This window comes from Culex quinquefasciatus, chromosome 2 (genome assembly GCF_015732765.1).
Source record: "Culex quinquefasciatus strain JHB chromosome 2, VPISU_Cqui_1.0_pri_paternal, whole genome shotgun sequence".
In the NCBI taxonomy this organism is placed as follows: Eukaryota; Metazoa; Arthropoda; class Insecta; order Diptera; family Culicidae; genus Culex; species Culex quinquefasciatus.
This window is the reverse complement of record NC_051862.1, coordinates 103,302,545-103,328,528: the sequence shown is the minus strand read 5'-3', so window position 1 is coordinate 103,328,528 and position 25,984 is coordinate 103,302,545. Positions and strand designations below refer to the sequence as shown.

At 30.9% G+C, this 25,984-nt stretch overlaps 1 protein-coding gene across 9 annotated transcripts in view; it reads right to left on the bottom strand.

Annotated features, from left to right (window-relative positions):
• LOC6053318 (ionotropic receptor 25a) overlaps window positions 1–25,984 on the bottom strand; it is a 424,911-nt gene that overhangs the window by 213,524 nt on the left and 185,403 nt on the right. For 6 of the 9 annotated variants that reach the window (XM_038256991.1, XM_038256997.1, XM_038256996.1 and 3 more), the window contains 3 exons: window positions 24,219–24,352; window positions 22,285–22,549; window positions 21,985–22,222 (listed from right to left, as the gene is read on the bottom strand). In XM_038256991.1, the coding sequence (XP_038112919.1) occupies window positions 21,985–22,222; window positions 22,285–22,549; window positions 24,219–24,352 (637 nt within the window). Of the gene's footprint in view, window positions 1–21,984; window positions 22,223–22,284; window positions 22,550–24,218; window positions 24,353–25,984 lie in introns of those variants that run through there. The other 3 variants (XM_038256994.1, XM_038256995.1, XM_038256998.1) reach the window with 2 other exon arrangements.

Genomic DNA, 25,984 nt, shown 5'->3' with positions numbered 1-25,984 from the left:
TCCGACCCATCCTTGGTTAGATAATCAAAAGACCTTTCCAAAGAGTCTAAAACATTGAAGATCTGGCAACCCTGTCTCGAGTTCTGGCCAATTAAGTGATATTTATGTACTTTTTTCTAGCCGGATCTCACTTAAATGTATGTAAACAATGTCCGGATCCATCATCCGACCCATCGTTGGTTAGGTAACCAAAAGACCTTTCCAAAGAGTCTAAAACATTGACGATCTGGCAACCCTGTCTCGAGTTCTGGCCACTTAAGTGATATTTATGTACTTTTTTTGTAGCCGGATCTCACTTAAATGTATGTAAACAATGTCCGGATCCATCATCCGACCCATCGTTGGTAAGGTAATCGAAAGACCTTTTCAACGAGTCTTAAACATTGAGGATCTGGCAACCATGTCTCGAGTTCTGACCACTTAAGTGATATTTATGTACTTTTTTGTAGCCGGATCTCACTTAAATGTATGTAAACAATGTCCGGATCCAACATCCGACCCTTCGTTGGTTAGGTAATCGAAAGACCTTTCCAACGAGTCTAAAACATTGACGATCTGGCAACCCTGTCTCGAGTTCTGACCACTTAAGTGATATTTATGTACTTTTTTGTAGCCGGATCTCACTTAAATGTATGTAAACAATGTCCGGATCCAACATCCGACCCATCGTTGGTTAGGTAATCGAAAGACCTTTCCAACGAGTCCAATTTTGAAGATCTGGCAACCCTGTCTCAAGCTATGACCACTTATGGTGCTACTTATGAGCCCTTGAGTGATATGTGTGTTTTTTGTGTTCTGGAACATAACGAAATTAGACGAAATTTGTGTCCAAACCCATCATATCACATATCACCCATTGTTGGAAAAGAGTGAGGAAGGTGGATTAAGTTAGTTTTTTTGTATACTCCTGAACTAAGTTTTATATGCAGGTTTTTCAATTAATGGGAATATGAAAGGAGCAGGCAAGAAAAAATGTTGAATTATTTGAGCACGTCAAACATGATTTATTTTCGAGTCGGGACCGTGATGTAGGGGTAAGCGTGATTGCCTCTCACCCACACTATCCCAGACGGTCCCGGTGGCATTTTTCGAGACCAGATTTGTCTGATCACGCCTTCCGTCGGACGGGAAGTAAATGTTGGCCCCGGACTAACCTAAAAAAAGGTAGGTTAGGTCGTTAGCTCAGTCCAGGTGTAGGAGTCGTCTCCCTGGGTCCTGCCTCGGTGGAGTCGCTGGTAGGCAGTTGGACTAACAATCCAAAGGTCGTCAGTTCGAATCCCGGGGTGGATGGAAGCTAAGGTGTAAAAAGAGGTTTGCAATTGCCTCAACAATCAAGCCTTCGAACACTTAGTTTCGAGTAGGAATCTCGCAATCGAGAACGCCAAGGCAATGCTGTAGAGCGAAAAATTTGATTTTTGTTTATGAAACATGATGTTTCATTTATATTGTTCTGTTTTGGCTGCCAATATACAGTACCATGTACTGCCCATGTTCGTATAAATGTCCCATATGCAAAAACAGCAAGCTGAGAAAAATGCTAAACAAGTTTGTCCCACACATAAGGTTACGTGTTAAGTTTCCACGAAAAAACTGAATTTCCTCCTGATTTCTAGAACAAAATACTGGATGTTATAGGCTCTTTAGAAAGAGCAGACGATTTTGAACCAAACTGCATCAATAACTCAAAAGTGACGAAAGTGCATATGGGACATTTATGCGATCATGGACAGTGTAGCCCTGTGGTAAACCTTCGGCCACATAAGCGGTAGATTGGGAGTTCAATCCTCGGCTCAACCCAACACAACTGAAGGAGGTATTAGACTATGGCAAACTAATAAACAAACTCACACTTTTTCGCGTTTGACAGTTTGCCAGCATGCTGTTAAGCTACACATTAAGAAAAAATACTGTAAATTTAAAAAGATCGTTCGTTCGATTAAAGGTTCGCGTTGGTGAATATTCGTAAAAAGTTCAAACCTGTTAACTTAAAAGCTGGATAGTTGTTGATACTACCATGCATCGGGAACAAAATCGTTGTGTCGATTAAAAGTTTTTTACTTTTAATATAAGAAGAAACTTTTCATGGCAAGAATAACTAACATTTAACAATACAGTGATGACTTTCGAAAAATGTGATGGATTTTATTTTAAGATTTTAATTTTAAAACAGTATGTTTTCGATTATTTTTTTTAACTTACTTCCAGTATTTCTAAAACAAAAATTTTAGCGATAAAAAAAACTTTTTGCGATAATGAACAGAAAATTTTGAAAAATTCAAACGATTTTTACATCAACTCAAACACGCTGAAAATGATTTTAAACGCAGGGGATTGCATTTTAAATTGATTTCAGCTGATTGCATTTAAATTTCCATTATAATTTAGAAGTTTCCTGAAGGGGTGACAAAAATATTAAATAATATTTGTACCAACCTAATCATGATACATTATGAATTTCAATTTCTAAAGTTTTTGTTCATGTATTGTTAAAATCACACAACTTTTGAGGTGACTTCGGCTGTTAAATTGACAATTTTGATGGATTTTATTGTAACGTTTCGTCGGTAAGTTTAAACAAAATTGAAATTGACTTTATAGTTGTAGGCCACTATTACTAGTACCTTTCTTTTAAGTCCTAAGAATCCTAAGTGTTTGAGTACGGCACGGAGCGATGGCTCCGGATACCCATATCTAAGAGTAATTAGAGCGCCCACTGCGGGATTCTAATCAGCAATCAGTGCGCGGTTCGATTGATTCACACCAGTGGAAAGAGAGTAAGTTGCCATTAGGTAAAAAGACGAAGTTACAAAATGTTAGCCAGACAAGTCACACTAATTTCGTGCTATGAAATGTTTAAAAATTAAAAAAAAAATGTTTAGAGGATTTAACATCAATAGAAGATTTTAGGACTTTACAAAGGACAACAAAAACAAAAATTGAAGCAACATTGAAATAAACGCACAAGATTATTGACAGCTGTATTTTTTCAAATTCTCAGGCAATAGGTCCCAATGTACACAGCAAAAAATCCGATGGTAAAGTCGCGTGCATGCATGCACATCACCTTCGTTAAAAAAGACACTTAATATTACACGCTGCATGTACAATTTTTGTAAACACAACAAAAAAGTTGCAACCGACGGGTCTCAAACCCAGCACCGACAGTAAGGACTAGCGCCTTAACCCACTCGGCCATGAGACCGATGAAAAATCGAAAGGATAAACGTATATGTGAGCTTGACATTTCGGTCAAGTAGGTTTCCCATACTGATGGGCTACATATTTCAGGGTGTAATATTACACAGAATTTCATAAAATAATGCAAAATTTATTTTACACCCAGGCCTTTTACACGCAGCTGGATTGCTATTTACTTTATTTGCTGTGTAACAAAATTTCAGTGTTAAAAATGATAGAAAGTCAGAGGGGTCTAGAAACAGGTCTTTATTTGACAAAGGTAGTACTTGGAATGGTGATCGCAGTGTGTTAACTAGCGTGGCACTCTGCGATCTAGTTCTTCGGTTGCCAAGGGCAGTTGCCCTTTAACACTCCCACTCAAACGAAGAAACTAAGCTTCATCTTCAAGACTTCAGCTTCATCTTCAGTTCAAGCGAAAATCTTCTTCTTTGCCGTCGTCGATACGAGCTACCGCGCTTCGGAGTTGGTAGTCTCACTTCAGGCTCCTCATCGAGAATCCTTGCAGTCAAGACGTATGCCACAATTTCATTCACCTTCTCAGCGACGGATTCCTTCTACAGGGCTGCTGGAACTGTTTCTTCTAGGAACTTCACCGCATCTTCCCAGACGTCATCCTGATCTTCGTCAACTAGAACATTCTGACTTGGCCACAGAAATCCACACTTACCTGGACAGAGGTCGAAGATCTTCAAATAGCGTCTTGTCGCATACCATGTGGTCCGTTGCGCCAGAGTCCAGAAACCAATCGATTTTTCTCTCGGTCATAGCTTGCGACGACACAGCTCCGTTGCCAATAGCAACGACAAACGCAATGGTATTTTCATCGTCCTTTTCAGTTCCAACCTCCCGCCGATGAAAAGATTTTGTGGACGACCTCACCTGGTTCTTTTCCGGTTCCGTTGTGCCGATCGACCGTCCGTCGGGGCATTCCGGCTTTTTGTGGCCAACACGACCACATCTAAAGCACTTGAACGCACGCATCCTTCCGGCAAACGCAGGTTCACCCGAGCAGCTCTCCTCGTCGCTCTGGGGGCTCGGTGGACCCGTTTTGCTTCCTCGTCGAGCACCCACTTTTTCACGTACTCCAGAGAAAGGTCCTTCGGCTCAATCGTCTCCACCGCAGTAATGAGCGCATTGAACGATCCGGGTACAACAAGCGGCAGTTGACAGACGACGTCCTCCGTTTCCATCTTAACGTCGGCCGCTCTCAACTCCCGCAGAACCTTTTCGAACTGAAGGAGGAACGCCTTCACGTCCTCACCTTCTTCCAGACGTATCTCCTGAAACCGCTTTTTCAGGAACAGTTTACCGGCAATTAACCGGCGCACGAAAGCATCCCGCAGCGCGTCCCACATGTCTTTCGCTGTCTGCTTGTCCTTCACGTGCTCCAGCTGATCCTCTGCAATCCGGTCGATTAGAAGGTTCTAGCACCTGCGGTCCCTGGCCAGCCGTTCCGCTAGCAACCGCTGTCTCGTGCTCTTCTGCTCCGGAGTGTCCGTTCCCAGCGCAACGTAGTCCGCGACGTTCAGGGCATCCTCGAGACAATTCAGCAGGCCCTTGTTCTCCATCAGAACTTCGATCCGGAACTTCCAATTGGAGAAGTTCGTTCCGTCGAACAGCTTTTCCTCCGACATCTTTAACAGCAAACCAACGAAATTTTCTTCTGCTTCTAGAAATTTCCACGCTCTGGGCCCATAACCTGATAGAAAGTCAGAGGGGTCTAGAAACAGGTCTTTATTTGAACGAGGTAGTACTTGGAATGGTGATCGCAGTGTGTTAACTAGCGTGGCACTCTGCGACCTAGTTCTTCGGTTGCCAAGGGCAGTTGCCCTTTAACAAAAAAAATATCTGGTGGGCCAGTTTTAAACTTCGAGTTTTGTGAAAAAAAAAAACTCACGTGAAACCTCGGTGACGAACGAGGTGACGAATTACCACACTTCGGTTAGTTATCATAATTCAATAAACAACATCATCTAGTCTAGAGCATTAGTCCTCACGGCACTTTCAGGACTTTTACCAAAAGTTTTTAATTCATATCATGATATTCGGGGATTTTCTTAAGGGTTGAGATATTGGCATATAAAAAAAAACATACAGAACATGGCGCTTATGTGCAGCCTGCGACCCGCACTTTGGTGACCACTGAATGGTCCAGTTCACAGGTGCTCGCTTGATCAAACAAATCGTCATCTTATGTTCAGTAATCTGTACACCCACGTACATATGTTTTTTGAACGAATTTTGTTGTTACAAATACCAGTGCTTATATCAAAACAAATTTCTCATCCCCCCAAGGCAACGGAAATTTGTAACGGGTGTAGGGACAGATCACACAGACGCCCTTGTTTAACCGTCACGACATTAAGGGTATGAGATGTCGCAAAATTAATAAGCCGAACCTTCAACAGAGTGCCGGCAATCGAACACTCACTGCGAACGACCAGGGTAGTACCCTACCGCGTATTTAGTTATATTGGCGTGGTTGTCCTAATCGAAATGAGAGTGATACAATATTTGTATCACAAAAGGAACGAGCTCACCGAACTCCAACACAATCTTCAAGACAAGCTCCCGACCAATCGTCATGCGTTGATTCCTAACTCCCGGCGTTGGATCCACAGGAAAACTTCAGCACTTGAATTCTTAAATTTTCCCTTGAAACCAAAATTTTTTTTTTCTTAAATTTTCCACGAAACCGAAACACAAGTGTGGCAACTTCTCTGGATGTATCCGGGAATTTGAAACTGCTTTTAAGGATTCCGGCCAAGAAAGGGGGCCGGACCGCAGACCTCATCTGGCCAAAACTGCCATTTCATCCGGCGACGGCTCTTGATGAATTGATGAGAACTGATTCAGATAATCACGAAAACTTGAACGTTGATCTTCATAATGTTAAAATACATTTTTTCACAAAAATGGGTGAAAAAACGACAGCTAAAAATTGTTGCTTCCAACTTCGCGCACGGTTTGCTGCGATCTTCCTAACTCTACCTATCCGCGAATTCTAAAAATAAAAATGCAGGATTAACCTCTGCCACAGAAACACCAGCACAACTTTAAACTACCTCATAAAACGATTCTCAAACGGTCCTTCGATCATTCCTGCTTCCTCCACGATCAGGGTAAAAGTGACCGAGTCGAAGTTCCAGAACCCTCAGTAAAGGTGCAAATAGGACAACTTCGGTTCTCTAGAACTCAAGCAGCATTACAATTGTAATAATTGCGCGATTTTAGCCGAAGCATTTCTTAAAAATATGCAATCTCTGACTGCCGAACTGGAGTGCATCGACCTTCGTTCGAGTCGAAAAAGTGCTCTTGTGCAAACTTTGGCATTTGAAGATTCTTCCTTCTTGTGCGGATCTCATAACAGGTCAAGACAAAATATTTTGGATTTCTCCCATAAGAGGTGGCGCTCAACCCATGACGTAATTAGGTCGATGCGTACCCGCATAAAAATATATGATGATTTGCACTGTTAAAATCATGCAATAACAATACATATTATAATATTTATGGTAAGTTTATTGTTGTCTTTTTCGAACTTTACTGGAATGGCGATGAAGCTACTATACAATTTATGGTTACAGCTAATTGGAAGGTTTTGTTATTGGAAATGTTATAAATTTAAACAAAAAAACTACCGTAAAATTCATGAATACAGCAAATATTATAGTTTTGTTATTGGAAATTTCATAATGCATTTTTTCCAATTTTTTGTTACAGTACCTATGTTTCATTGTATATTATAGTTGCGTAGTGTTAACTTTTTGAACGATCTTTTTTTGAATATTGCGAATCATGTAATAAAAGTATTTAAACCAAGTTATGATTTAAATACAAAACTTCACAAACGATTTTGACAAGCTTAAATCAAACTAAATTTTTAAACATTAAAATATTAAAATATTAAAATATTAAAATATTAAAATATTAAAATATTAAAATATTAAAATATTAAAATATTAAAATATTAAAATATTAAAATATTAAAATATTAAAATATTAAAATATTAAAATATTAAAATATTAAAATATTAAAATATTAAAATATTAAAATATTAAAATATTAAAATATTAAAATATTAAAATATTAAAATATTAAAATATTAAAATATTAAAATATTAAAATATTAAAATATTAAAATATTAAAATATTAAAATATTAAAATATTAAAATATTAAAATATTAAAATATTAAAATATTAAAATATTAAAATATTAAAATATTAAAATATTAAAATATTAAAATATTAAAATATTAAAATATTAAAATATTAAAATATTAAAATATTAAAATATTAAAATATTAAAATATTAAAATATTAAAATATTAAAATATTAAAATATTAAAATATTAAAATATTAAAATATTAAAATATTAAAATATTAAAATATTAAAATATTAAAATATTAAAATATTAAAATATTAAAATATTAAAATATTAAAATATTAAAATATTAAAATATTAAAATATTAAAATATTAAAATATTAAAATATTAAAATATTAAAATATTAAAATATTAAAATATTAAAATATTAAAATATTAAAATATTAAAATATTAAAATATTAAAATATTAAAATATTAAAATATTAAAATATTAAAATATTAAAATATTAAAATATTAAAATATTAAAATATTAAAATATTAAAATATTAAAATATTAAAATATTAAAATATTAAAATATTAAAATATTAAAATATTAAAATATTAAAATATTAAAATATTAAAATATTAAAATATTAAAATATTAAAATATTAAAATATTAAAATATTAAAATATTAAAATATTAAAATATTAAAATATTAAAATATTAAAATATTAAAATATTGAAATATTGAAATATTGAAATATTGAAATATTGAAATATTGAAATATTGAAATATTGAAATATTGAAATATTGAAATATTGAAATATTGAAATATTGAAATATTGAAATATTGAAATATTGAAATATTGAAATATTGAAATATTGAAATATTGAAATATTGAAATATTGAAATATTGAAATATTGAAATATTGAAATATTGAAATATTGAAATATTGAAATATTGAAATATTGAAATATTGAAATATTGAAATATTGAAATATTGAAACATTGAAATATTGAAATATTGAAATATTGAAATATTGAAATATTGAAATATTGAAATATTGAAATATTGAAATATTGAAATATTGAAATATTGAAATATTGAAATATTGAAATATTGAAATATTGAAATATTGAAATATTGAAATATTGAAATATTGAAATATTGAAATATTGAAATATTGAAATATTGAAATATTGAAATATTGAAATATTGAAATATTGAAATATTGAAATATTGAAATATTGAAATATTGAAATATTGAAATATTGAAATATTGAAATATTGAAATATTGAAATATTGAAATATTGAAATATTGAAATATTGAAATATTGAAATATTGAAATATTGAAATATTGAAATATTGAAATATTGAAATATTGAAATATTGAAATATTGAAATATTGAAATATTGAAATATTGAAATATTGAAATATTGAAATATTGAAATATTGAAATATTGAAATATTGAAATATTGAAATATTGAAATATTGAAATATTGAAATATTGAAATATTGAAATATTGAAATATTGAAATATTGAAATATTGAAATATTGAAATATTGAAATATTGAAATATTGAAATATTGAAATATTGAAATATTGAAATATTGAAATATTGAAATATTGAAATATTGAAATATTGAAATATTGAAATATTGAAATATTGAAATATTGAAATATTGAAATATTGAAATATTGAAATATTGAAATAATGAAATATTTAAATATCAAAATATTTAAATATTTAAAAATTTAAATATTTGAATATTTAAATATTAAAACATTAAGGCTTTATCCCAAATCCCCGAATCCCACTTTCACTAATCCCATATCCCCGATTAATCATTTCCCTGAAAATTCCACTACACTCAACCCCCGGTGGTTGATCACTTTTTCGTTTGACACTTTTTTAGTTTGTACCCCGTTGGTTGGTCAAAATCAAACTAAAAAGTGACGAACTGTCACTTTACACGGCGCTCACGAACACTATCAAAACAAGCGTTTAGTAGTGTGTGTGAAGTCCGTGTAAAAGGGGTGTCAACAAGGGTGTCAAACTAAAAAGTGACCTCGTTCGTTTGACAACAGTTAGTGTCAAACCATCGGGGTTTGAGTGTACCCCGAAAATCATTCTCCCGCAAATTCCATATCCCCGAATGTCATTTACCCGAATGGTCATTTTAATGAACTGTTTAAACATTTAAACATTTAAACATTTAAACATTTAAACATTTAAACATATAAACATTTAAACATTTAAACATTTAAACATTAAACATTTAAACATTTAAACATTTAAACATTTAAACATTTAAACATTTAAACATTTAAACATTTAAACATTTAAACATTTAAACATTTAAACATTTAAACATTTAAACATTTAAACATTTAAACATTTAAACATTTAAACATTTAAACATTTAAACATTTAAACATTTAAACATTTAAACATTTAAACATTTAAACATTTAAACATTTAAACATTTAAACATTTAAACATTTAAACATTTAAACATTTAAACATTTAAACATTTAAACATTTAAACATTTAAACATTTAAACATTTAAACATTTAAACATTTAAACATTTAAACATTTAAACATTTAAACATTTAAACATTTAAACATTTAAACATTTAAACATTTAAACATTTAAACATTTAAACATTTAAACATTTAAACATTTAAACATTTAAACATTTAAACATTTAAACATTTAAACATTTAAACATTTAAACATTTAAACATTTAAACATTTAAACATTTAAACATTTAAACATTTAAACATTTAAACATTTAAACATTTAAACATTTAAACATTTAAACATTTAAACATTTAAACATTTAAACATTTAAACATTTAAACATTTAAACATTTAAACATTTAAACATTTAAACATTTAAACATTTAAACATTTAAACATTTAAACATTTAAACATTTAAACATTTAAACATTTAAACATTTAAACATGTAAACATTTAAACATTTAAACATTTAAATATTGTATCATTTGAACATAAAATAGTCAACATTTGATCAATATTTGATTGAAAAAAATAAATAAAAAGGAATAAATAAATTAACGAAGGAACCCAACATAACACTGAACCTGTGCAGCCGACGCTATTGCAACGGACGCACCATTACACTGAATCTGTGCGACGCTCCTGAAACAAACGCACCATGGTTGAGCTGTCAGGGCTGTCAGTTTTTTTTCCACTCGCGCTTGTTTGATCGTGTCCGTTTCGGTGTTGGCGGTGTTGACTGGCTTTCTATGGCCATGGCTTTCTACCTTGGGCTGTATCCTCGTGATTTGGCAACTTTTGGCGTTAGTTAAGGTGTCCAACGAGCAACCGAAGGAAGTTGGACAGATCCGCTGAGGGACAGAATCGGGTCCGCTCCGCAAGGCGAAAAGTTTTAAGCATCTTTGTGTGAGTATTGGGAGGATTGTGAAATTTGGCGGAAGGGCGGAATCCTTCCCCGCAGCAGCAGCACACGTTTAACTTGGCCTTCAGGGGCAGCTGACGTTAAAAAACCTGCAATGTTTTTCTATTTCCAGAGTGAAGCTGTTTGTTTGCGGAAAAATCCAACTTGAAGGAGGAATACGACTGGAACTCGACTACTTCGTGCGAGGACGGCCAACATAGACAGCTGGCGCCGATCTCGGCCGGATGACGAACCAAGTACGACCGACTGGCGCATTGGTTCCGGAACTGGCGGTGGGGGCAACGGACTGTCGACGAGTCTGTCCGGGTCTAGCTTGCGGGACAAGTGGTCCAGCTCAACGAGTTGGTGCGAAGAGGAGAGTTTCATAGGCGATGGGCCTGGAGGGCGGCCACTGCATTCGTCGTCAGCGGGCGGTGGCTACAAACCTCGGATGTCGGCTCTAAGCGGCGGAGATCTCAACAAAAGTGGAGGACCGGGAGGTGGCCTACGGCGTCACTGGGACGCCGATGATCAACTGCCGGAGAACCGTGCCGTGGCAGTTCACGAAGAAGCGTCCCATCGTCCAAGGAAGGTAGTGCTGCGAAGGAAGACTTGCCCAACCATGCTGCGTCGTCGGAGAAAGCCTCGGAAGAGGTGGACCCAGGCAGCAAAAACAAGTCTGAACCGGTACGGAACGCAACGGCGGATGAAAAGCCTCCAAAAGCCAGCGAATCGGAATCCCGGCGTCCCGCACCTGCTGCAACTACTCCCAAAACACCTTGAGCTGAAAAGTGGGACGAGTTGGCAAGGTTGCGAACCCGTTCCCGCTGTTGAATGACTAGATCCAATGAGTGACCGATCCGGAATAGCGACGAGGAGTGCTTTTGAGTGAGTATTGGGAGGGTTATTATTTTTTTGTTTGGAAACTTTTACACCGCAGCAACACTCATTTTTTATTGTAGATCACTGCGATATAAATCTGATTAGATTTTTACTCGATGTTGTTTTTAGGCGTATTTCCACCGTGAATTATGGGGAGCTGCTCGTTAGCGCTCAAGGTCAACCATCGAACGCAGCAACAGATCCGGCACCGGCTGTGCTTCGGGATCGACCGAAAGTATCACGAGGCCACCTTCGCAGAAGTAAAGCCCCCAAAAGTATGTTTAATTAGGTTTATGAATTTTCAGCACCATTTCAATAAATTTTCCTTTTTATAACAGCAAATCCAGTCACGTGAAGTCAGAAATGATTACTGTGAGGTTCATTCTGACGATGGTTGCGCAGAAAAGAAGTCGATATCATGGAGTACCCGAAGTAGTTCCGTATCTGTCGACATCAACGAGGAAGAGAAATCATTGTGACCAATCAACGGAAGAAACTCATCATCTACCGAAGAGGAGCTTTGACAGATCGAGAGGTTGAAGTTTGAATTATGGAAGAAAACGTCGAAAGGAATCAAACGTTTCGGTGGGATCGCCGGGACCAAGAATCAAAATGAAACTAAATTAAATTAATACATTATAAAGTAGGGAGAGAAAAGTGCAATAATAACACTAAAATGTAATTCATCGGTGATTTTAATGCCAAACACCAATCTTAGAATAATTCAAAAGTAAATTCCAATGGTAAAATTCTATTCAGAGATTGCACTTCTGGTCTTTATTCGGTTTTATACCCGAATGGGCCAACTTGCTTTTCTTCTGTTAGAAATCCATCAACAATTGATTTGGTTTTGACAAATCAAAGTCAGTATTGTGGTCCTTTAGTGACTCATGCTGATTTTGATTCTGATCATCTTCCAGTAACTTTTTCAATTTCTCATGAAGCAGTTTTCAGACCCAATAGTTCTGTGTTTAATTATCACAAAGCTAATTGGGACAGGTATCAGCATCATATTGAGAATAATTTAAATCATGATTTTGTTTTAGAAACCAAAGCTGATATTGATTCAGCCTTGGAATCTTTAACTAATGCAATTTTGGATGCTAGGAATATTGCTATTCCTAAAGTCCAAGTCAAATTTGATTCTCCCATTATTGATGACGATCTTCAGCTTCTGATTCGTCTGAAAAATGTTCGCCGAAGACAGTATCAACGTTCTCGTGATCCTGCACTGAAGCGAATTCAAAAGATTTGCAAAAGGTTATTGACCACAGATTCACTCTCCTGCGAAATGAAAAGTTCGCAAGAGATGTCGAACAAATTAAACCTTATTCCAAACCTTTTGAAACTTTCAAAGGTTCTTAAGAAACCTCAAAACCAATCCCTTCTTTAAAAGATGGTGATAATATTCTATTAACTAATGGGGAGAAAGCTCAAAAACTTGCTCAGCAGTTTGAGAGTGCCCATAATTTCAACTTAAATGTTTTGAGTCCTATTGAAGATCAAATTTCAATAGAATTTCAGAATATTGTTGAACAAGAATTTTCATCAGATGAAGTTTTTAATACGGATCTGAATGAAATAAAATCTATTATCAAAAAATTTAAAAATATGAAAGCCCCTGGTGAGGATGGCATTTTTTACATTTTAATTAAAAAATTACCAGAAGCAACTTTAAGTAGCTTGGTCAAAATTTGCAACAAATGTTTTGATTTGGCATATTTTCCCAGTAGTTGGAAAAATGCCAAAGTAGTTCCGATTTTGAAACCGGACAAAATCCTGCTGAAGCCTCAAGCTATCGGCCCATTAGTTTGCTTTCATCTATTAGTAAATTATTCGAAAGAATAATTCTTAATAGAATGATGACGCACATTAATGAAAATTCAATTTTCGCTGATGAGCAGTTTGGATTTCGCCTTGGGCATTCAACTACTCATCAGTTGTTGAGAGTTTCAAATTTAATTCGAAGCAACAAATCTGAGGGCTATTCTACTGGCGCTGCTCTTCTAGACATAGAAAAAGCATTTGACAGTGTTTGGCATAAAGGTTTGATTGCGAAATTGAAAAGGTTTAATTTTCCGATTTATATCGTGAAAATTATTCAAAATTATTTGACGGATCGTACTCTACAGGTATGTTATCAGAACAGCAAATCTGATCAACTACCTGTACGTGCCGGCGTCCCTCAAGGAAGCATTTTGGGTCCAATTTTATACAATATTTTTACTTCTGACTTGCCTGATTTGCCCCCAGGATGTCAGAAATCACTTTTTGCTGATGATACAAGCATCTCCGCCAAAGGTAGAAGCCTTCGTGTCATCACAAGAAGATTACAAAAAAGCTTGGATATTTTCAATTCTTATTTGAAAGAATGGAAGATTACTCCAAATGCTGCAAAAACTCAACTTATTATTTTCCCTCACAAACCAAGGGCTGATTTTCTTAAACCAAAAGTCATCACATTATAAAGATGAATGAGGTAAATTTAAAGTGGGAGGATCAAGTGAAATATCTTGGACTTGCTTTTGACAAAAACCTTACTTACAAGGATCACATTGAAAGTATCCAGGTTAAATGTAACAAATATATTAAATGTTTGTATCCACTTATAAACAGGAATTCTAGACTTTGTCTCAAGAATAAACTGTTAATTTATAAACAAATTTTCAGACCTGCCATGCTTTATGCTGTGCCGATCTGGACAAGCTGTTGCTTAACCAGGAAGAAAAAACTTCAGAGGATTCAGAACAAAATTCTGAAAATGATTCTGAAACTTCCTCCTGGTTCAGCACCAGTGAACTTCATCAATTAGCCGAAGTTGACACTTTGGATGTTATGTCCAATAAGATAATTAATGCATTTCGACAAAAATCATTGCAGTCTTCAGCTGCATTGATCCGCTCTTTATATAGTTTATAAGTTAGTTTTAAGGTATCCCTTTTCCCTTTTGTACATGTAGGACCTCCTACATTTGAAATCACTGAATAGCGAAAGCTACAATATTTCATGAATAAATGAAAGTTGCTAGTATTTAAAATTGAGGTGAAAAGTCATCAATTGTGATTGGACACTCAATAATATTTTAACTGAATGAATGTACATGGAAAAGAAAAACTGAATAAATATCAATTAAAAAAAAAAAAAAAAAAAAAAAAAAAACACTAAAATGTAATATAAAACTATTGTAGATAATATAAGAAATACAGAAAAAAAACAATAAAAATACACTGAAACATACGGTATTTATTACTTATTTCAATGTAAAGGTATAGTCAAAACAGTACTCTTTATAAGAGAACTAATCATTAAGAACTATAAATTTACTGTGGTATCCTCTGTAATGCTTGTTGTTTTTATTATAAATGTATGATGTTTTCTATAGTCAGGGCAAGTTTTTAAATGAAAAATGCAACATTAGATTAACAGTAAAATGCGTCGTATTTGGAAAAAAAATGTATGGAAAAATTTCGAAATTTTTATGGTACCGGTGCATAACAACCCCCCTTTTTTATGGTAAAGTCCCAAAATACGACGCAAATTATCTTAAAAAACGATACTGTCTACTGTTAAAACACTGTCAAAATGACAATATATTTTATCGTTTTGTAACGTTAAAATTTACTGTAAGTTCATCAGAAATCTTTATGCGGGTAGCGCGAGAAGATCAGCCAACCATAGTTATGGCACGCTAAAATATTGGCGAATTCATCTTTTCTTTTGTTTCAAAACACTAACTTAACATTAGTGAGGGCAATTAAAGTTTGGCAGTATTTGGTGGTATTTTTGTTGATGCAGGAAAATCGTTCAGCGTCTATAAAATGATAGGTTAATTAAACTTAGTTTAACTGGAATCTGCATTAAATTATTATAACTTTATTTAATCATTCTCTTTTCGTTGACAGCTCTTATCGTCACACGAAACATATTCCTAGCTGGAACAAAACCGTATAAGAGGAGGTCAAGATTTCGCTCGGAGTGGCATACGTCTACGCCAGCTTCAACGATACCTTCGTCCACGTTACGGATCTTTTGGGCAAGCAACTATCTGGCGGGGCACCGGCGGCATGAAGGTCAAGACTGATCGTGACGAGGCCTCGCTCTACGCTGCTTTGTTGGCCGCTTAGTACGGCGGCGGGAAGGGCAAGTCCCTCGGAATCACCGCACTGCACATGAAGCTGCGTGCCGCCGGTGGAAACCGCACCAAGACCCCGGGACCGGGTGCGCAGTCAACGCTCCGTGCCCTGGCCCTTTCTTCGATGAATATTGTGAATTTTGTTTTAAGTGTAGTGATAAATAAATACTTTGTTTTAGCCTGGCTAGTGTATTCTCTATCGACAAAAATCATACATGAACACATATTTCAGGACGGACGAGATGGTTGGCGCAGGGCATCTAGGTGAAACATCTCAGAACATCGAATCAACACGCAGCTTAAAATCTCGAATTAAGAACAAAACAGCAAAAAAGCACAAACAAGCTTTCAAACCCCTTCAACACATTGTGAAAACAACTCTCTTAGTGCATCTCCAGCGCTGGGTGCAAACATCGAAGCAAAGCTAATTTGCACCCGACGTCAACCCCATCGCGGTACCTGTCGCGGTAGCAAATTTGCTCTCAGTTCTTCGGGATTTCACTTTGCTACCCGGTATTCTGCCTGTTTGCTACCGCATCAAATGGAATTATGCACGGAAAATCGAATCAAGCTGGGATTTTTTTTAAATTTAAAAAATTTAAAATATTTAAAAAAATTTAAAAATTTAAAATATTTAAAATATTTCAAAAATTAAAAAATTTTTAAAATTTTTTTAAATTTTTTAAATTTTTTAAATTTTAAAAATTTTAAAAATTTTAAAAATTTTAAAAATTTTAAAAATTTTAAAAATTTTAAAAATTTTAAAATTTTAAAATTTTAAAAATTTTAAAAATTTTAAAAATTTTAAAATTTTAAAATTTTAAAAATTTTAAAATTTTAAAATTTTAAAATTTTAAAATTTTAAAATTTTAAAAATTTTAAAAATTTTAAAAATTTTAAAATTTTAAAAATTTTAAAATTTTAAAATTTTAAAATTTTAAAAATTTTAAAAATTTTAAAAATTTTAAAATTTAAAAATTTAAAAATTTAAAAATTTAAAAATTTAAAAATTTAAAAATTTAAAAATTTAAAAATTTAAAAATTTAAAAAATTTAAAAATTTAAAAATTTAAAAATTTAAAAATTTAAAAATTTAAAAATTTAAAAATTTAAAAATTTAAAAATTTAAAAATTTAAAAATTTAAAAATTTAAAATTTAAAAATTTAAAAATTTAAAACATTTAAAACATTTAAAAATTTTAAAATTTTAAAATTTTAAAATTTTAAAATTTTAAAATTTTAAAATTTTAAAATTTTAAAAATTTTAAAAATTTTAAAAATTTTAAAAATTTTAAAAATTTTAAAAATTTTAAAAATTTTAAAAATTTTAAAAATTTAAAAAATTTAAAAAATTTAAAAAATTTAAAAAATTTTAAAAATTTTAAAAATTTAAAATATTTAAAAAAAATAAAAATTTAAAATATTTAAAATATTTCAAAAATTAAAAAAATTTTAAAAATTTTAAAAATTATAAAAATTTTAAAATTTTTAAAATTTATAAAAATTTAAAAAATTTAAAAAATTTAAAAAATTTAAAAAATTTAAAAATTTAAAAATTTAAAAATTTAAAATTTAAAATTTTAAAATTTTAAAAATTTTAAAAATTTTAAAAATTTTAAAATTTAAAAATTAAAAAATTTAAAAATTTAAAAATTTAAAAATTTAAAAATTTAAAAATTTAAAAATTTAAAAATTTAAAAATTTAAAAATTTAAAAATTTAAAAATTTAAAAATTTAAAAATTTAAAAATTTAAAAATTTAAAAATTTAAAAATTTAAAAAATTTAAAAAATTTAAAAAATTTAAAAAATTTAAAAAATTTAAAAAATTTAAAAAATTTAAAAAATTTAAAAAATTTAAAAAATTTAAAAAATTTAAAAAAATTTTAATTTAAAATTTTAAAAATTTTAAAAATTTAAAATATTTAAAAAAATTTAAAAATTTAAAATATTTACAATATTTCAAAAATTAAAAAAATTAAAAAATATTTAAAAATTTTAAAAATTATAAAAATTTTAAAATTTTTAAAATTTATAAAAATTTAAAAAATTTAAAAAATTTAAAAAATTTAAAAAATTTAAAAAATTTAAAAAATTTAAAAAATTTAAAAAATTTAAAAAATTTTAAAAATTTTAAAAATTTTAAAAATTTTAAAAATTTTAAAATTTTAAAAATTTTAAAAATTTAAAAATTTTAAAAATTTTAAAAATTTTAAAAATTTTAAAATTTTAAAAATTTTAAAATTTTAAAAATTTTAAAATTTTAAAATTTTAAAATTTTAAAAATTTTAAAATTTTAAAAATTTTAAAATTTTAAAAATTTTAAAATTTTAAAAATTTAAAAATTTAATAAATTAAAAAATTAAAAAAATTAAAAATTTCAAAAATTTAAAAATTTAAAAATTTAAAAATTTAAAAATTTAAAAATTTAAAAATTTAAAAAATTAAAAAATTTAAAAATTTAAAAATTTAAAAATTTAAAAATTTAAAAATTTAAAAATTTAAAAATTTAAAAATTTAAAAATTTAAAAATTTAAAAATTTAAAAATTTAAAAATTTAAAAATTTAAAAATTTAAAAATTTAAAAATTTAAAAATTTAAAAATTTAAAAAATTTAAAAAATTAAAAAATTAAAAAATTTAAAAATTTAAAAATTTAAAAATTTAAAAATTTAAAAAATTAAAAATTTAAAAATTTAAAAATTTAAAAATTTAAAAATTTAAAAAATTTAAAAATTTAAAAGATTTAAAATTTAAAAATTTTAAAAATTTAAAAATTTAAAAAATTAAAAAATTAAAAAATTAAAAAATTAAAAAATTAAAAAATTAAAAAATTAAAAAATTAAAAAAATAAAAAATTAAAAAATTAAAAAATTAAAAAATTAAAAAATTAAAAAATTAAAAAATTAAAAAATTAAAAAATTAAAAAATTAAAAAATTAAAAAATTAAAAAATTAAAAAATTAAAAAATTAAAAAATTAAAAAATTAAAAAATTAAAAAATAAAAAAATTAAAAAATTAAAAAATTAAAAAATTAAAAAATTAAAAAAATTAAAAAAATAAAAATTTAAAAATTTTAAAATTTTTAAAATTTTAAAATTTTAAAAATTTTAAAAATTTTAAAATTTTAAAATTTTAAAATTTTAAAATTTTAAAATTTTAAAAATTTTAAAATTTTAAAAATTTTAAAAATTTTAAAAATTTTAAAAATTTTAAAAATTTTAAAAATTTTAAAAATTTTAAAAATTTTAAAAATTTTAAAAATTTTAAAAATTTTAAAAATTTTAAAAATTTTAAAAATTTTAAAAATTTAAAAAATTTAAAAAATTTAAAAAATTTAAAAAAATTTAAAAATTTAAACAAATTAAAAAAAAAATTAAAAATTTAAAAAATTTAAACAAATTAAAAAAAAAAATTAAAAATTTAAAAAAATTCAAAAATTTAAAAAAATTATAAAAAATTCAAAAATTTACAAAACAAACAAAACAAAATAAAAATTGAAATAACAAGCTATGTTCTCAACAATTGAATGTAAAAAGTGTTTTAAAATGCATTTCACAACTGCCCAGTTGTTTTGCAATCATTATTTTTCAAAATAGGGTATTTTAACCATTAGTGGACCCCCTAGTAGAGCCCAAGCGCATTTATCACAATTTTTCAATATTTTAAGCACTTTTTCATAACCCTTCGTACAAAACAATAAAATCTGATTTCTTTTGTACAATTTTGACTTATTGAAACACATCAGTTATTTGTTTTTTTAAGCAGAAAAATAGCCATTTGAAAAAAAAGTTTTTTTGCCTGTTATGGACCCCCTTTTCCTATAGTGGACCCGGGTCCATAATCCGATTGTGGACCCGGGTCCACTATAGGCAAATTGTTATTTTTATACCAAATTTAACCGATATTTGATGTTTTGATGCATGGTGTAGGTCTAATAATAGATATAATAAATAAAAGATGGATTTTGCTCACTTTTCATCATAAACAAAAATGTTTTGTTAACAAATTTGGCTTTAAACAACAAAAAACCAAACAGACATTTAAACACATTTATTTCCGAAAAAGATCAGAGAAAACGTTTCAAAAACTACTGTAAATATAAAAATAATTAAAAAAAGTAATTTTGATGCAATTTTTTTCATATTAATTAAATGAATAGTTGACTGAAACTAAACAATAGATTTGTTTACAGTTGCTGATAAAATCACGCATGTTTATTTAGAAAAAATGTTTTGTTATTGATTTATTATTATAAAATATCATTTCAAACTGCTATTACGATGCTTCAGTTAAGTACAATTAATTATAGTTTTGATTAATTATAATTTCTTACGGCTTCAGCATTTTTGGTACTTTAAACATGAAAACAGCTATATTTATACTCATAATTGAACAAATATGCGTTTAGGTTGATTACAACAAGCATTTATTGTGTGTTTATAAGAAACTTTTGTTTAAATACAAAGTTTTCTTCATTTTTGAAGGTTAAATTAACAGGGGTCCACTTTTGGAAAAGTTTGGATTTTCGTTGTCCTATATTGGACCCCCCTAATTTTTGCTCGAAAATAAGCAGTTCTTCGCTTTTTTTTAGTAAAGTTCCTTAAACTTACATTATTTCGACTTGCTGAAGTTAAATAATCAGTCAAAAAATGATTGGATAGTTAATTCAATCATAAAATATAAATGCAGTTTTGTTGTGAAATTGCTAGTGGCCATGGCTGATTAAGATGTCGAACTCAAAACACTTATTTTGGTGAAAAGGACCACTCAATGTCAGTCAACATTGTTTTAAATGATGCTGAACATACCAAATAAAAGATTTGTAGACAAAAACACGCTTGAAATTGCGATTTTATTGAATTTTTCATCAAAAACCCTTCAGAGGGTCCACTATAGGAAAGGGGTCCACTAATGGATAACGTACCCTATCCAATTAATGAAGAGATTTTTTTTTCGCCGAAAAAAAAACTTTTTGCGGTGCTGTACATTGGAATTCCACAAAAATTAAAAATATTTTTGACCGAACCCAGACATGCTAAATATGATTTTAAACGCAGGAAAATGCATTTCTAATTGTTTTCAGTTGGATGGACTTTTATTTCCTTTAAAATTTGGAAGTTTTTTGAAAAACATATTTTTTGCCGCCTGGTTTTTCGAACCGGGGGCGACATAAACTTTGAAAAATATGTGCAACAGCCTAAAATAATTGAAAAAAATATTATTATTTTTTTAAATTAAAATTTTGTAAAAGTAAAAAAAATATGAAATTTTGGATTTTTTTATTTTTAAATTTTTGAATTTTTTAATTTTTGAATTTTTGATTTTTTGAATTTTTGAATTTTTGAATCACTCACAAGAGCAGACATAGAAAATCTCCGAAACACGCATTCAAAACTTTGCCCCCGGCTTGCCGGTACTTGTCGGGTATCAGAAAATGAGTACCCGACAGGTACCGACACATATTTTTCTTCTACAGATGAACTTGAGATCAAATTTGATACCTGCTTTGCTACGCGCGGTGGGAGACTCGGGGCAAACTCGAGAGCAAATTAGGTGGGAATCAAATCGGGTAGCAAATGGTTTAACTTTCGACATTTTCGAAAAATGAAATTCTTTGAAATTTTCAATAGGATTAAAAAGTTTAATGAACTTTTAGCATTTCTAGGCATGAATCAACACATAATTATTGATTTTGAAGGTAAACGAGAGCAAAAATGATAAAACCCATATTTGCCCCCGCGGTGGGCTTGTTTCGGTGGCAAATTTGCTACCCTAGCGGTGGGGATGACGGAATTTTTTCAAGGTGGCAAATTTGATCTCGGTATTCATGAGCCGGGTGCAAATTTGATTTGCACCCCAGCGCTGGAGATGCCCTTAAGAGTGAGAGAGAGCTGCGCGCAAAGCTTTTTGTTATTTTTTTAATTTCCGTCGGTAAGGTAGTATGTTGACGTTTTACCGCGGTATAACTTTATATCAACTCTACCCGTCCATACTCAATTTTACTTCCATGCGTATAAAGTGAATATAAAGTTTTGAGACTCTGTATGCATATTTTATATGTTAATATAGAGGAGATTTAAAGCTACCTTATACAGTCCCACGGTTACTTGGGGAGGTTTCTCTTCTAGAAATCCTGTCTTAATCTTACCTCTCACTAATCTGTATTTAAAGGAATTCTTGACTCGGTTTAGGGTTTTTCGTAAGGGTATTTCCATTCACTAGTTAAAAATCTACTTACTTGATTGCAAGAAAAGTACGAAGAGCAATATCGAAGTAAAAAACTGACGAAGTTTGAGGTTCTTGTTTCATGTTATATGTGGTTCTTATAACTCCTAATCTATCTTTACTTTTACTGTCCGATACTGGTCGTAGTAGCATAATAGTAGCGTTTTCAATATTACTTGATAATTCTCCTTGAAATTGCGTGATAGCATGCCAGGCAAAATTTCGCTCAAAAAACTCTCGTTTTGCTGATTCTGTAAAAAAGAAATATTTGAATTTATCGGTTATATCGTATATGACAGATCATTAATTTTACCAAGTACTTTTCTTATAGAAGGAAAAGATCCAAGTATAAAAAAGTTGTTTATGTCAAGGTTTCTTAACTTTTCAATTTGCTCTCCACGATCTTTGTCGTTGCCAATAGATGTTATTACATGACGCGTAGGTATGTTCTGTAGTAATGCTTTGTACTTGTGATCCATTACAAAGGAATCGTCGTATAAAATGGCGGCATTTGTTATATTCATGTAAATGATTATTGACCTTATAACTTCTGGTATCATATCAGTAGGTGGCATAATCTGAAGAGGAAATGAAATAAAAACGCTGCGCTGCTGGTTGGTTTGCCAGTAGGGTAGAGTGGGGAGAATTGATCCTTGTGGAGACTTGATTCTTAGCTCCAAAAACCTCCTATTAGATTTTGCAAACATGCTTGATTGTGTTTATTTCTTCATTTAAAACTCGCTATTTTTTTACCTTTAATACTGCTTTTAAGTAAACTTATTAGTACTTCCGGGGAATCAAGCGTTGGGATAAATAAGAACGTTTTGTTTAAGATGATTGTTGAAGGGGGATCAAGTAACCTCTAACATATTGGCATCTATCGTAACTTTTTTATTCAAATATGTTTACCAGCCGAAGATAGTTTAATGTTTAATAGGATGAAGAGGTACCCCCTGGTTCGATTCTTTAGGGAATAATAAGTAACTGTGTCAATTTTGAGCCAAATCGTATAAGGTTTATCGTTGAAGTTTATATGGGGAAAATCACTAAAATATATGGGATAAAACATTTTTACTTAAAAACATCGCTTCAGGATTTTGGCAGCCCAAAGGAAATTAAATTTCCTACAATAATCTCACACTTCGACAATTTTGGGAGAGACCCGCGCCACCTGGCAGAAAAATACTGAAACGATGATTTTCTGCATACATTTGTGGGATTTTCCCCATATAAACTTCAACGATAAAAAGTGACCTCTTAACCTTAATCGATTTGGCTCAAAATTTGCACAGATACTTATTTTTGCCTAAGGAATCGAATCATGATGTCGATTTTTTTTTAATTATCCCCCTAATGTTTGCAAGTTCAATGTTCTGTAATGAACTAAGGAACTGTGTGCGATACTTCAATAGAGTAATCTACGTGCGTATGTATTGCGTGTACGTACACGAAAATAAAGTGAGGTTAAATTTTGTCAGCCTGCAAAATCAAATGGTGCGCTAGTGTGCGTACGCGAAACGTCATAAAGCTCTATGGAAGATCAAGTCTTCTCACACTCCGTCACATCAATTATTTAAGGGGTTGCATACATGTGAAAAGTCTCAAAATTTCCTAATACAAAACATTATAAATTCCACTCACAAGATGATTTCCAATCACTCCTGAATGTTTCATGAAGATATTTTATGATTAAAGTAAGTGACAGACGATTTAAGTTTGAAGTTTTGCCATGCACAAAGGGAATTGTCAAACTTTCTGAGCGTTTTTCGCGAAACGCCGAGTTGACATACGGGTGTGCCACGATATCTCGAGATTGGATGGACCAAATTGCCTGAAATGTGGGATGAAGACTGTCAAGACTCGGTTTTGAAATTTTGTTTTAAAAAAATACAGAAATCAAAAATTAAAAAATATGAGAAAATAGTTTTATCTTTTTTTCTAAACATTTTGTTTTTGAAATCATCCTTTGTCATGAACATGGGATTAGTTTAATTTGGTCAAAGCGGTGTTGAGATATCGTGGCACCAGTTTTTTGAAACTGTTAACATAAAATAGCTGTATCTCGCCAATGATTCAACCAATTGTCTTCATTTTTTTTTTTTTGAGAACAGTATGAAATGTACACTTAATGCCCTGAAAACAATTTTTTTTTAAAGTTGTTGTGTCAGCTAATGAAATTTTTGCTGATTTACATGTATGTAACCCCTTAATCACGGTGTTAATGAAAGGTATTCACACATACTTTACCTGTAACAAATAATTGCCTTTTTCTGGAGACAACGATCGCCATTGTCTTATATCACCTTCTTGTCCAAATGATGTTGAAACCGTTGGTATACCGAGTGCTACACTAATTGATTTCACTGTTTCTGATGCAACGCCTTTTAAAACATTTAAATTAGTTTTACAATTTTAGAAATTTTGCAGTTGTTCCAACACACAAAATAAAGTTCAATATACAATTTATTTTCGTTATATAGTCTTACCATAAAATTGAACTGAGTTTTTTGTGGTGGCGAGGGGGATGACAGTCCCGAGATGAGCCCACGATTTAGCAACGATGTTTGCCGCGATTAGCTGTGATTGGCGCGATTTGGCGCGATTTTATTTCGATGAGAACGCGATTTCACAGAAATCTCACGATGAGAGCTGTCAACTGCTCGAATGAGTTTGACAGAAAGCAAATGACAGTTTTTACAGATTTTTTTTCTTTTTTTTATTATCTTTATTTGGAGGTGGACAAAAGCCCCCATGAGGTGTGTCTAGCATATTCCAAGACACTGTCCCAAAAAGGCACAAAACCTCGTCTTTTCGCATTAACAAGTACACAAAACTCAAATGCTACAAGACGGGTTCACATTTAAAACTAACTCAATAAATTAACAAAAATACCACAGTTTTTTATTGATTTGATTTTAATTTGATTTGATGTGATAACCAACAGGGCCACAAGGATGACCTATGTAGCGGTTGCCTAGAATTACAGTGGCTCAGGGAGCTCAGGGAGCATCTTCAAATTACTGCCGTATGAAGGGCCAAAAGGGGATGATTGGCCGCGAACAAGCAAAATCACTCACGGTGTCCTCAGGGGAAGAGAATCTACTTCCGACAGTAGCCTCCAATAACTCCGAAAAAAGTCTGACAAAGCTGAAAAACAGGGCTCGCACCCTGTTGGGGCCCTAAGAGGGCGCGGCAGACAGCTAGAAACTGACAGAGGTCAATAGATATAGTAATTGGACAATCCTTAAGAAATGCACAATTACTAAACCATTTCCCCCTTGTGACGTATACGCCTCGTCCAAATATTATTCTAGAACAGTTGAAAGGAGCGTGCCACGAAAGCCGTCTCGAAAAAAAGTATCCCATGCAAATTTTGAGTTGCGTAATTAATGGGCGGATCCGACGAAGCCCAATGGCCATCTGTCGGTGAATACGCGCAACTCACGAAAACTGTCATTTTAGGGTCCGGCTGGCTCATAGGCACTGCACTAATGATCAGAAAGGTGCTTAACATGAAAAAAATTAAAAAAATTAAATAAAAATAAATTTAAAAAAAAATCCAATGCTTTAGTGCAACTAATTTGATTTTATTGAAAAATATAAGGAATTGGTCAATACTGAATTTTAATACTTAAAACGTCAAAATAGAATATTAGGGGACATTTAACGGTTAAATTTTTATTTTTATCGAATTCCTTGGACAATTTTCTATAACATACATCCTGTAGAAAGTCTTTTGCTCAAAAAGTTGCAAAGTTATGATTAAAAGAAAACAAAAGTTTTTTAGAAAATCGTCGAAAAGAGGGTGGTGCCAACAACAGAGGGATGGTCCAATTAGCACCAAACTTGGGATTTCTGTTAACTATCGATAGATGAACGTTCCCTCCAAGATTGGTCCAAAAGTGTACCCGGTTGACCTGGAATGACTCATATGCAGACGACATGAAATTGTATATGGAAATAGGAAATGCCAATGACAGTCATGTATTCCAAAACGAAATTAATCTTTTCTA